Source organism: Podarcis melisellensis (assembly GCF_964234715.1).
Source record: "Podarcis melisellensis genome assembly, chromosome: 13".
Classification (NCBI taxonomy): Eukaryota; Metazoa; Chordata; class Lepidosauria; order Squamata; family Lacertidae; genus Podarcis; species Podarcis melisellensis.
This window is the reverse complement of record NC_138545.1, coordinates 26,572,380-26,586,298: the sequence shown is the minus strand read 5'-3', so window position 1 is coordinate 26,586,298 and position 13,919 is coordinate 26,572,380. Positions and strand designations below refer to the sequence as shown.

General features: G+C 39.4%; 2 protein-coding genes across 2 annotated transcripts in view; both read left to right on the top strand.

The window, feature by feature from the left end:
• The window catches only part of LOC309354852 (vomeronasal type-2 receptor 26-like), a gene marked incomplete at both ends in the record, with an annotated part of 356,212 nt that overhangs the window by 3,245 nt on the left and 339,048 nt on the right, over positions 1-13,919 (top strand). The window lies entirely within an intron of this gene.
• Positions 697-1,629, top strand: LOC309356128 (olfactory receptor 10C1-like; the record flags this gene model as incomplete). The annotated part of the gene is made up of 1 exon (XM_081887307.1): positions 697-1,629. The coding sequence occupies one exon, from the start codon at positions 697-699 to the stop codon at positions 1,627-1,629; it is 933 nt and encodes a 310-aa protein (XP_081743433.1).

Sequence of the window (13,919 nt, the reverse complement as noted above, 5' to 3'; positions counted from 1 at the left end):
AAGCACTGCAGAATTTGAGGGGATGTCGGCTTCATAATGGGATGCAAGGGGGAAAGTATGCTTAGTAGTTGCAATGTGTGGGAGGAGGAAAGTGCAAGGTGGTTTACATGGACGTGGCATGTGGCAGGTTGTAGAAAATGAGAGGGGCGAGGTGAAGCTGAAAATACAAGTGCAAAACTGAGTTAGAGAATAGAATGGAGAAGCTGGGGCAATATTTTTACTTGGGCAGAGATTTCAGCAAGTAGAATGTTTTGGTGGGGGTTTTTGGCAAGTGAACAAAAGCAGGCAGAGTCCCCTTAGATAACAAATAATGGCCAAACAGAATCCTCAAAGCAGATTTAATAGGAACAATCTATTAATTGTAGCTCTCTCTTTTAAATAACTAAATAAAACAAACCACTGATTTGCCAGCAATATAATTAGCAGGAAAACTAGGCCAGCTAATGAAATCCACAAAGGACTTGGCCTCAAGAGTTGAAAAGTAGTTGATAAAATGCCCTGTTTGCAGCACTGATTCTTCTGTTAAAGAGCAAAATTCATAGGTGAGATATTTTTTATTGTGAAATATAGTTTCCTAGCATCTTTAGAATCATTTGAAAAATGCAAATAATTCCATTTCCATATTTTTTCTCATTTCTGTCCCCTTCCTTTTCTTCCAAGTCTACTGCATGGACAAAAGATATAAAAGAAAAAGCAATGGAAAATAGCACCTCAGTGAATGCCTTTATTTTACTGGGTTTTTCTAATGTTTCAGATTTCAAACTCCTTTTCTTTGTAGTGTTCCTGTGCATCTACCTTGTCACTGTATTTGGCAATGTCCTCATCATTGTCATCATTAGTGTTGATGCTGCCCTCCACACTCCCATGTACTTCTTCCTTAGGAACTTGTCTTTCCTGGAGATCTGCTATACTTCAGTCACAATCCCCAAGTTGCTTGAGAACATTGTCGCTCTTGACAAAACCATATCTTTACGTGCATGTGCCACTCAAATGTATTTTTTCCTCTTCTTTGGTGCCACTGAGTGCTGTTTGCTAGCCATCATGGCATATGATCGCTACATCGCTATATGCAATCCACTGCGCTACCCGGTAATTATGAGAAAGAGAGCATGTGTCCATTTCGCTGCCTTTTCTTGGGCTTGTGGCTGTCTGGTGGCTGTGGGTCATACCACCTTCATTTTCCACCTGCCCTTCTGTGGCTCCAAGGTCATCAACCATTTCTTTTGTGAAATCCAGCCAGTGCTAAAACTAGTGTGTGGGGACACATACTGGAACGAAATCCAAATCATTGTAGCTGCTGCATTTGTAATCCTGATGCCTTTCATGCTGATCCTTATGTCTTATTTCCACATCATTTCTACTATCTTGAGGATGCAATCAGCCCAGAGCCGCCAGAAGGCCTTCTCCACCTGCTCCTCACACCTTGTTGTTGTCTCCTTGTTTTATGGGACGGCCATTTTTATATACATACGCCCCAAATCTAGCTACTCTCTGAATGTGGATAAGCTTCTCTCTCTCTTCTATTCTGTTATTACTCCCATACTGAATCCAATTATCTACAGTCTGAGGAACAAAGAAGTGAAAGGAGCTCTCAGGAAGATAGTGCTGAAACTAATCCCGTCCAACTGATATCCTTGTTTTAAAAGCAGAGAGTTGTCTATGAGACACTGTCAGCCTGTGCAAAAATTAAAGGCTCGTGATAGAGTTCATACCAGTAATTACTATAATATTTAATTGCATGATCATATTATTTCTTTTTATTACTAACTGTGGAACATTAAAATGTACAACAGCAATAGTATGGTAACAATAGACTTGCAAGATAATCTGAATCTATATAGCACAATTTTGCTCTGAAGAACAGCTGGCTCTGAAGATGTTCCTTGAGGACCATCTTGGAACCATATGTAAGTAAATTTAAGATTTTCAGAGGAAAAGTGGTGTGTAAATGTGACTAATAGAAAAATATGACAATATTCTTTTGACAGCTATTTCATTTTACTAGCAATTTAGAAAAAAAATTGTTCCTCTAACCCCACCTAATACTCACAAGTAGAGGACTAAAGGTACTTTAAGAATATTTCAATTGCCATAGAAACCCCAAAAGCTGTTTATAGAATCACTTTCCATATGTAGCTGTGTGAATGTTCCCAGATGCAAGAAAGCTGAAAATGATTTTCTTGAAGTTCTCTTAATTTTGATCTCTCACCCTATATAGAATTTTCCATTACACAAAGTATGTGTTTAATTGTGTATCCATGCATTGACTGTTACTATTGGATAGCATCAGTTGTGAGTTAACAGGTTCTTGGCTAATAAAGAGTGATGGATAAATTGGAAACACTGAGTTCTTGATCACTGCCATCACATCCGCCCAAAAACATACATATACCACTACTTCAGTGGCTGTTCTACTTCCGCACTTTATTTCAATATAATCACATTTTTCCATAGAGACATTATTCCCTATTTATTTTAAATAATGTTAACATTCATTTAGAGTTTGTGCTCAAGACTGCCTTCAGTCTTTTACAGTCTGGTAACAATGTGGTCTGTGATGAAAATACAGAGTTAAATCTCAGCTTCCCTGTACAACCATCAAGCATTATTATTATTTTCAGCAGGTGCCAAAAAGAATACAGTGAAAACACCTGCTAGATATCCACAGACAATTATAAATGGCCTTTAGTAAATGTCTGGTTATATTTTTAAAATTATAAAACTGTTGTGCAGCACAGAGACCTCCAAAAGTAAAAGATTTTAAAAATATGATTAACTCCCTTATAATTATCGCAAATGTGGTGAGTGAGGTTTTCTTAATTTCAAAGCTCCAGGGATTTCTTGATACAACTTCCGCATTGTAAATAATAGACAGAATATCAATTGAAAATAATAGTTATTAAGGCCATGACATCTGTTATTAGTAAGTGCTCTTTGCCCTTGAAATGCAAGGATGAGCATCAAAGGGCTCCACCAAAATGAGGGTGAATAATGTCAGATCAGATGCTCAGGTCTACAACATGGAGTATAATTTCAGCTGTTTGTACACATGAATGGATGAATGATTGAGTCATTGACTAAACTGCAGGGATCCAAAATGCTGTTCTTGCTTCTGCTCCTTCTGTTGCTGCCACAGGCTATCAGTGACAACTTCAAGAGGAGCCATGGAGGAGACAACAATTGCTACTTTGATTATTATAAGCCTAAAAAGCATGTCATTGGGGGAATTTTATCATTGCATGATAGTATTTATTCATATGAGAACTTCACGATTATACCCACGTGTTTCAAGAAAAATGTGTTTCAGTAAGTCTGTGCTTTATTTAAATGTAGGGCAAATATGTAAATTCCAAGTTTGATGCCATAGTAACAGCATTGAGTAACTTTTATCTCTTCATACTCCCACACCAAAAGAAGAGTCCTTTGAGATTTTGCCTAAGGGTATGCAGTGGAAGACAGGAGCGCCTGGCGTGCTCTGGTCCATGGGGTTACAAAGAGTCGGATACAACTAAACGACTAAACAACAACATGCAAGGAAATGTGATACAGTAACTCTACTTTATTAGTCGAAACAAAAAAAAAATCCTTCCAGTAGCACCTTAAAGACCAACTAAGTTAGTTCTTGGTATGAGCTTTCGTGTGCATGCACACTTCTTCAGATACACTCTACTTTATTAGGTTATGGAGCAATCGGAAGGATTCAAACATGATTGTCACAGTAACTGTGCCAAGTAACTAAATCTAAGGGATAATAAGGTGTTGAGAAATAATTTCTTAAATCTACCCTGCCCCGAGATTCCACACTGCTAACCAGTGTGGAAGAGTGCAGGCACATTGTGATAATTGTACACACTGCAAAGTGACTGATGTCTATGCATCCAGATTGCATTTCAACTCATGTTCATCACATAATTTACAGAGGAATATTTACCTTTGCTTGTTGTTGCAGCAGCAGCAGCAGCGAGTCCTAGTTCATTTAAAGACTAACATTTATTCTGGCCTAAGTTTTCATGAACTAAAATTCATGTTCTCTTCAATTGGTTGAACCCAAGGAAGCATATAAAGGCACAGTGGCTTTATGATTGCTCTGTAGCTGAGCAATGATATCCCTTGAAACTGTTTATTCTTCAGACCCTAAATCCTGACACTGAGGCTGGATCTCGACACATCAAAAAACCATTTCTGGAAAACACGTTTTGAACCTTGTAATGGGAAATCACATTGCCGAAAGGCCAAACGCTACATCGCCATATGGTGTCACAGTGGTATAACACATTTAAAATGATTTTTTAAAACTAATGTAGCTGAGTCCTGCGTGTTAGCTTTTTTAAAATAAATAAATGCTTTCAGGCAAAGTAACTGAAAACCATTCTCTTCTAGCTGGCAAGATTTAAGGCAATAGAAAGTTAAGCCAACTAATGTTCAATTTTTGTTTAACTGTACTGTTTTTCTGATTTCTCCTGGATTTCAAAAGGTATAACAATGAACAAATAATCCTGAAATTATTTCCTTTTAGGCCGCTGCTGAAGCGCTTCCAACATGTGTTTGCTATTATTTTTGCTATTGATGAAATCAACAAGAACCCAAAACTCTTACCCAATGTTACTTTGGGGTTCCACATCTATGACAATTTCAACCTTCAAATGATGAGCTATGATATCATCCTGAGCCTTTTGTCTTCACAAAAAGAAAGTTTCCCTAATTTCAAGTATGGGAAGAAACCACAGATTTCAGCAATTGTTGGAGGGCTAACATCTGACACTTCCATGCAGATAGCCAACGTCTTAGGCCTTTATAAGATTCCCCAGGTGGGAATGTGTGTAGGGGACATTAAATCATATTCGTCCAAGGAAAGCAGGGGGGAACTCTCATTGAATCTGTGTAACGGTTGAAGATCAATACAAACACCATGTGCTGCTATCTAGACCCAAAAGTTTCAGTGCTGCTTTTTCTTCTTGGCCTTTTTTTGTTTTCCCCCTTCCCCTTTCTTTTTGTGGAGTGGGTGGGTCTATCAAATTCTGACAGACTTTAAAAGTTACATTGTATACCAAATATTTGATTTACTTGTTTGTTCAGCATAGACAAGCTGAGTTCCCAGTTGAGTTCTGCATGTCCTCAGATTGAGGGGGAAATAGCCATTTTCTGTTATTTCATATGCACACACTGGTGCTGATGCTGTCTAACAGCAACTTTATGCAGGTGAAAACACCTGAAGCCTTTTTCTGCCACTATTTCTGTGATATGAAATGAATGAGCCTCCCTGCTATAAAGGAAGCAGAGAAACCCTTTTTAGGCTGGGGAAATAAATGTAAGGGCACAGTAGCTGGGTTGAACTATGGTGACTTGATTAATTCCAAGCATAAACAGAACCTGCAGAGGGAAACAATCTTTCTGTTCCACATGGTGTTCCATGCAGATCCTTCTTCCCATCTCTTCCTAGGGGACTGCAAAAACACTCCTTAGGTCAACCAGGAATGCAACCCTGAGAAGCAATGTTGTTTCAGGTGTAGATATGTCCACCAATGTCAAGAGTATTAACTTGATATTACAACTGATGGTGTTACCAGACCATCACCACAATTCTATTCTTCCTTTTGAAAAATTTTATTTTCAGTCCCAACCCTCTTCTATTTAAAATTTGAAATATGGCAGTGACAAACACTGTCTGAAGGCTTTCAGCTGGAAAACAATATTCATTGAGCCATTCATTCTTCATCTGCATGTCCTCATAATGAGGGGAAAGTAGACATTTTCTGTTACCTTAGAACTGGTCAATATTTATATATTTTTTCCTTGAGAAGTTTTTAACATAGTGAATGAAGAGAGATAATAATTCAAATATGATGAAGGAGCTGCTGCACATTAGAGTGGCTTTGAAATAAGAATTTGGATAGAAATTATAATCTTCATGTGAAAAGTAGCAATTTTTAAATTCCACCATACCCTATTGATAATTCAGAAGGCATCGCAGCAGAGATTGCTGGAGGAGATGAGTCACTGGCCTCCATTTTTCCATGTTTGCTCTTATCTCTTTACTTAGTGTCTCCCCATTCATACTAAAAGGGAAGATTAGCAGACAAGTAGAAAGATAAGAAGAGAAAGTTAAAAAGGAGTCTGGCAGGTCCTTCTTATCTGCTTTTTCAGAAGAATATTTTTCTGTGAAAAATTCAAACTTATACTAAGAAAGAACCTGTTTTACTGGGACTAGTTTTGTGTGTGGTTAAACTCTTGTGTCTTTTTCAGAAGTGCAAAAAATAAAAATGAAAAAAACCATTATGTTCTTTCTTACATAGCTCAGTTATAGTTCAGTTCACCCAGCACTAAAGGATAAACCTCAGTTCCCCTTTTTCTACCAAATGGTTCCAAATGAAGTCTCTCAGGATGAAGGAATAGTGCACTTGATAAAATATTTTGGATGGACATGGGTTGGGCTCATTGTATCTGATAATGACAATGGGGCTGAGTTTGCACTACGCTTGAAATCAGTGTTCAGTAGGAATTACATCTGCATCGCTTTTGCAGAAAAGGTACCACATGTCGCCTTCAGTGGAAGGGATGACTATGGATATAACTTTCATTATAAAGAAGAGGATTTGTTTGCCCTTAGCGTGACCACAGCCAATGTGATCATTGCATATGGAGACACTTATGCCATGAAGGTTTTTCAGTTAACGTTATATCTACATCAACCATTCAAGAAGACACCCTTAGACAAAGTTTGGATCATTCCAGCTCAGTGGGACTTGACCTCAGCCTTTTTGCTAAAAGAGTGGGATTTCAAAATCTTCCATGGTTCCTTGTCCATGGCAATCCACAGAAAGGAGGTACCAGGATTCTGGAGCTTTCTCCAGAACTTCAATCCTTACCAGCACCAAAATGACCTTTTTATCCAACAATTCTGGTATGCTATGTTTCAGTGTTCAATTTCAAATTCATTTGCGGCTGAAGTAAATATCAATCTCTGTTCTGGGGAGGAAATGCTGGAGCATCTTCCAAATACTATATTTGAAATGAGTATGTCTGGTGAGAGCTATGCTATCTATAATGCCATCTATGCTATGGCACATTCTTTACATGTCATGTACTCTTCTAGACGGGTGTTGATGGGAGAAGCACTCAGATTGGACCTTTGGAGAATGGAACAATGGGAGGTAATGTTAGATGAGATAACCTCAAGTTATTTGCAAAGGTGTGCTGGATCTTGTCTTTGCATTTTACAGATGGGCTAAAACTTTACACACTCAATTGTGTACTCATGTTATGTTGTGTAGGCTGCCCTGTACACCTTATGAAGCCTTCCATGTATTTTATCGATGTTCTTTTTTTGTTAAAAATAACCAAATAGAGATCATACAGTTCTGCATATGGTATTATTTATTATTAACTTAGAACCTTGTGGTATGTGTAGGAAATTTTTTTAATGTGATACTTCTTCTTAGTTCTGCCTGTAAAGTGCAGACTGTGCCTGGACAGCACAGAGGAAAGCTAAGTGCTGATAAGCTACAAAGTTCATGTCTCGCAATTTATTTAAAAATTCAGTATACATAATTATTACACAATTGAGAGTTGTGGAACTCAGTAGGACATACTTTCACTGGTCATCTCTTTTTGTTATTCTGTTCCTTCTCCCTCTTCCCTCCTTGTGTTTTGCAAACACATTTTATTTCCTTTCTCTATTTTCATTTGATTTCCTGGAAGCAAGAGTCAATGGTGTGGAGCACTAGTGAGGAAGAATACTAGGTTTCACCTGGAAAATGCTAGTAAAATAGATATATTCAACACCTAAGGGAAAATGTTGCACTCATTCTAGGGTGTGTGTTTTTTTAATTAATTGATTTATGAATACACAATTAAAAAGCAGCACTGAAAAATTGTGTCATCTTTGCAATTTAGGGAAGATTACAACTCAATAATAGTTAGACCATTCCCCCCTGCCATAAAACATGCATTTCGACATGATAACTTAATTATTGTAAGCACTGAAATTTATGCATCACCTTGCCAGGAACATGCTTGCAAACATTTTCTCTATTTGGTAAATTCTGAAGTTCTGCATTTTCATCTAGCTTCACACTTTTTTGAGAAAAATCCATTTTAACAACAGTGCTGGAGATGAAATATATTTCAATGAAAACTTGGAATCATCCCTTGGATATGATATTCTTAACATGGTTACTTTCCCCAACAATTCTTTTACCAAAGTAAAAGTTGGAACAGTAGTTTCTCATGCTTCCTCGGATCAAAAAGTTTACATGAAGGAACGTGACATTATATGGCCCAACAAATTCAACCTGGTAGGTACCCAGTGTGTAATACCTTCAGATTTGCACTTTCTTTTCCAATCATCTATCTTTGAAACTTGTCATTTTGTTTTAAAGATTGCTGCACATTTTGTGTACATGTTCCTTTGAGGGGGAAATTGTTGTATGATCTACCCAGGATCTGGAAGGTTTTCTATGAGTTTTTGGAGATTTTCCTATCATAAATTTTGGCAATTTGATTAAACCTTTGGTCAACTTCTGAAATTAGGAAAGCTGATGCAATCATATTTAGCATCCTAAGTGGTTCCCTTATATTTTGAGGTCTGTGTAATCATGTAACAGGAAGCGTTAGAGCACTTTTGTTGGAAAACCTGTGAAGTGTACAACTAAACAGAGCCTGCAATCCACTTCAGGGTACAATGTCTGTTGATGGTGGAAAAAATATATAGAAGCCTTGCCCACAGCCATTGCTTCACCATTTAATATATTGGGTTGTCTGGAATAACTAAAAATGTCCCCTGGTTTTCTGATAAAGCAGTAGAAGCTAGCCAACCTAATGAATAGAAGAAGTATTTAATAGCTACCGTATTTTTCGCTCTATAGGACGCACCAGACGATAAGATGCACCTAGTTTTTTTTGGGGGGGGAGGAAACAAGAAGAAAAAAATTCTGAACGCCAGAAGCCGGAACAGCAAGAGGGATCTGGCTTGTGGGATAGCCTCTTGCTGCTCTGGCTTTGGGGACAGCTTATGAAGCCTTCGCAGGGCAGCGAGGTGAAGGCTGCCCTGCAGAGGCTTTGAGCAGCCATCCCCAAGCTAGAACAGGGAGATGGAGTGCTGTGCAGCACTCCGTCTCACTGTTCTGGCTTCAGGGACAGCCTTTGAAGCCTCTGCAGGGCAGTGGGGTGCCTTCACCTCACTGCCATGCGGAGACTTTGCACAGCCATCCCCAAGCTAGAGCAGCGAGATGGAGCGCTGCACAGAGCTCCGTCTCCTTGTTCTGGCTTTGGGCTTAGCTGCACAGCCTGCATTCGCTCCATAAGGTGCACACACATTTTCCCTTTTTAGAAGGGAAAGAGTGCGTACTACAGAGTGAAAAATACGGTATATTAATTAGGGAAGGTGTGATTACATTCCAACTGAAAAATGTGATAGCACTGACTTCAGAATATATGTGGCATCTTTCAGATGAGTGTCAGCTTACCTTTAAAGATGTGGCATGTGAGTTCCCCACCCCTTTTTAACAAGAAGAAAAGCTAAAGTGTTGACTAACTCTCCCTCTGTTGCCCCTTGGATTTTGAGATATTTGAACACAGTGTTTATCATTACCAGTCCTATTTAGTTACGTATTTGGACATTTGGACTGCCTACATGAATCAATACTTTTGAATTTGGATTGATGGAGTATTCCGCCCATTGTTAATGTCAGTGACAATGTTATTATCATTTTTTAATTTTTCTTATATAGAAAGAAAGAAATTATAGAGAGAATACAAAATGTTAATTCTGTTATAACAGGCACTGGAAACCTCAGATCGGAGGACTGAATGTGATTCCTGGGGCCTTATTGCACTTGTTGTCCACCCTCCTATAAAAATATTGACATGCTTTAATACATTACAACATTCATTCACACCTAGCATTTTCTGCTATGCTGGAATTGGTATATTTTGCACAAGTCTGTGTTCTATTTTATCATTCACTGATGCAGAACTATACTGTATGTATTTACACATTTCTTTACATAACACACAATAGACATGTATGTCTCAGCCATCAACTTGTATTTATAGATCAATGACTTTCCCTGCATGTTCCCCTCCAAAGTTAATGAATTTCTAGAGGGATAGCCCTTTTAGTCTCTTGCAGCAAAACCAACAAAGAGTCTTGAGATACATTAAAGGCAAAGTGAATGATGTGAATAGGAAATTTTATTTCTATACAGTGGTACCTCGGGTTACATACGCTTCAGGTTACATACGCTTCAGGTTACAGACTCCGCTAACCCAGAAATATTACCTTGGGTTAAGAACTTTGCTTCAGGATGAGAACCAAAATCGTGCAGCAGCAGCAGGAGGCCCCATGAGCTAAAGTGGTGCTTCAGGTTAAGAACAGTTTCAGGTTAAGAACGGACCTCCAGAATGAATTAAGTTCTTAACCCGAGGTACCACTGTATATGCTTTTATGGGGTGGGTGGATGAAAAAAGTTTAAATTATATTTATTTAAACTGCATTCCCTTGTATTTTTTGTTAGACAGTACCCCATTCTTTATGCAGTGAAAGATGCCATCTTGGATATCACAAAAAAGTCCGTGAAGGAGAACAATCTTGCTGCTATGATTGTTTCAAATGTGCAGATGGGACAATTTCAAACCAAGTGGGTATGTGATTCAAAAATCTCTGCATTCTAATTTCTGAAAGAAACTGCATCTAGTATTCTTTTCAAATATTCATGCCTTTCTCCATTATTTCATCTTCTCATTTAATACTCAAGGTGCTATCTGTAACCCACAGGAAAACCAGATAGTGCCCCAGAGTTTGATCTGAAAGCATATCAGGCCAACATATTGCTGAAGCTCAGGAAAAACTGGGTTTGGTTTGCAGCTAGATTGGTGACCAGCTACAATTAGGGTTTCATGATGGGATGAATGTGAGTTATGAATTCCAGAAAACAAATGCATGGATTTTATTTTACTGGTACAAGGTTAGTTAAAATAAACATTTAATCGGGTGGCAGGAACAAGATTTGGAATTTAAGGGACCACAAATTGTTTTGTGCATTTTCATCCTACTGTATAGGAAATTGGGGGGGAAAATGATTACCCTGCACTTCAAAACAGTTTAGTGTCAGATTGACAGTAAAGTATACAACTGGATAATGTAGGATATTACCTGTTCAAGGGTAGGGTTGCCATATGTCCGGGATTTCCTGAACATGTCCTTTTTCTGGGCACCAGCACACCCATTTAGGTGTATTTTATCATTTTACCCAAAATGTCCGGGTTTGGAATCTGTTTAGTTATCTCTTTACCTATTTATCTCTTTACCTATTTATCTATTAAAATAAATGCACCAGCCGACAGCCCCACAGCTGCCAAGCACTGCCAAGGAAGGAGGATGGGGTGCAGGTGTGAAACTTGGAGGTGGGGCAGGGGCACGAGGTAGGTGCACGGGAGTGAGCAGGGCTCTGGGCTGCGGCGGCAGTGTAATGCATGCATGCTTGGAGTGCACTCAGCCCTCCAGGTCACCTTGTGGGTTATGTCCTGTACAGGCAGGTCACTGATTTCCCACTCACCACACCCCTGCCGATCACTTGCTCACTCATGCCACTGCCGCCAGTCGCCCCAGTCCACCCATTCACCCAACCTCCTGCCTCACACCACAGCCAACCTACAAATGTGTCTGGGTTTTTGCTTTTTTTTAATATAGCAACCCTATTCAGGGGTGATACTTCTACAACAGCTCTGTGCTGGTTTTGACCCATTAATCCAGGGATGGCTCTCTATATGTTGTTGGACTGCAACTTCCATCAGCAGTAACTATATGGTAAATGTTCAGGAATGGTTGAAGCTGTAGTTCAATTAAGAAAACCTGGAAGGCAACAAGCTCCCCCTACATGCATTAATTCCACCATCCTTGAAAAGTGTTTTACTCATCTGAATGTACTCTGTTTTGGTTTGGGTTGCTTTCAGACCAAGGAGGCACCAAAAAATAGAAAGCATGCAATCACATGGAGCAGGTTGGCCATATTACATAAGACATTTAAAAGAGGTATCTACCTGTTATTCAGACGGTATATTTATTTCTTGCAGATGCAGATAAGTGTGAAAAATGTCCAGAAGATGAACATCCAAACAACAATAAAAACAGATGTATCTCTAAAGTCATAACTTGTCTAGTCTATGATGACATTTTAGGAATCAATTTGGCTTCTGTGGCAATCTCTTTTGCGCTGTTCACAGCCCTGGTGCTTGGAACCTTCATCAAACACCAGAATACCCCCATTGTCAAAGCCAACAATCGGGACCTTACCTACCTTCTGCTAATCTCCCTTTTGCTCTGCTTCCTTTGCTCCTTGCTGTTCATTGGACGACCCAGCAAGGTGACCTGCCTTCTTCGACAAGCTACCTTTGGAAACATATTCTCTCTTGCCCTTTCCTGTGTCCTGGCTAAGACCATCATTGTGGTTGTGGCATTTATGGCCACAAGGCCTGGAAGCAAGATGAGGAAATGGGTGGGCAAAAGACTATCCAACTATTTTATCCTTTTTGGCTCTCTTGTTCAAGTTGGCATCTGTTCTGTCTGGCTATTCACTTCTCCTCCATTCCCAGATCTTGATATGATCACACAGCCTGAGGAAATTGTGTTGCAATGTAATGAAGGCTCAGATGCCATGTTTTACATGGTCCTGGGCTACATGGGCCTTCAGGCCAGTGTCAGCTTCACAGTGGCCTTCCTAGCCAGGAAACTGCCTGACAGTTTCAATGAAGCTAAGTTTATCACCTTCAGCATGTTGGTCTTCTGCAGTGTCTGGATATCTTTCATTCCAGCCTATCTGAGTACCAAAGGCAAATACATGGTGGCTGTGGAGATCTTCTCCATTCTGGCCTCGAGTGCCGGGTTGCTGGGATGCATATTTGTCCCTAAAATGTACATCATTATTTTGAAGCCAGAAATGAACACTAGGGACCAATTCTTTAAGAAAAAAGAATTTCATTAGGCTTGCCATATCTTGAAGAGCAAAAAAGGAGAACAGCCTGAGCCACTGCTATCCTGAGCCAGGAAAAGAGGTGTGGGGATGCACAGGGCTGTTGCTCCACCTGCGCACCTCTTTCCCCAGCTCAGGCTGGCAGTGGTTGCGGCATGCAGAAAAGCTCCAAGCCCAAGCCCAAGCTGCCCAAGCCTCCCGAGCCCGAGCCCCAACCCCCCTGACATTTCCTTTAAAATGTAAAAATCCACCTGGAAGGGCATGTTGGACATGTCCACGTTTTCCTGGACACATTGCAACCCTAATTTTATTGAACCATCATGAGAATTATTTTGCAGTGATTCCAGTTGCTTCCAGCAATGAGCAGCAAGTCAGCAAGACCAGAAGTGGACTATATAATGCTTTTTCTGAGCCTTATAACTTCCTATGTACTTATCTGAGAATAATTATCTGTTCAGAATAAAAACTGTGTGAGCAGCAAAATGCTTTTCATTTCGTTTTCAGTGCCATACTTCCTGACTATCTGCTTAATTGACAATTTATGTCTCATTAAATGGAATGTATGATTGGAACCAATGGGCCTTTGAAGTGAAAGGTACTGAGGAGGGGAGATATTCAATGTTAAAATACGATCTCCACCCACATCTATGATATTGTTGGATCTCATTTTATATCAGCCTAAAACCACACTGTAGAGATGGAGAAGATACTGGAGATGACAATTAAATGGTTACATATTCCTTGGTCATCTACCTTATGAGAAAAGTGCTTGTGAAGGCAGGCCCCTTTAATTTAAGGAATAGGAACTGCTTTTGCAAAAAACTGAAGCAGATAGGGTGGTATTCAATACTAGTTCTAATCAGAGTGGACCCCTTAAGTTAATAGACAAGACTAACCTATTCATTCATTTCCATGGGTTTACTCTGAGTACACTACCATTAATTTAATTAA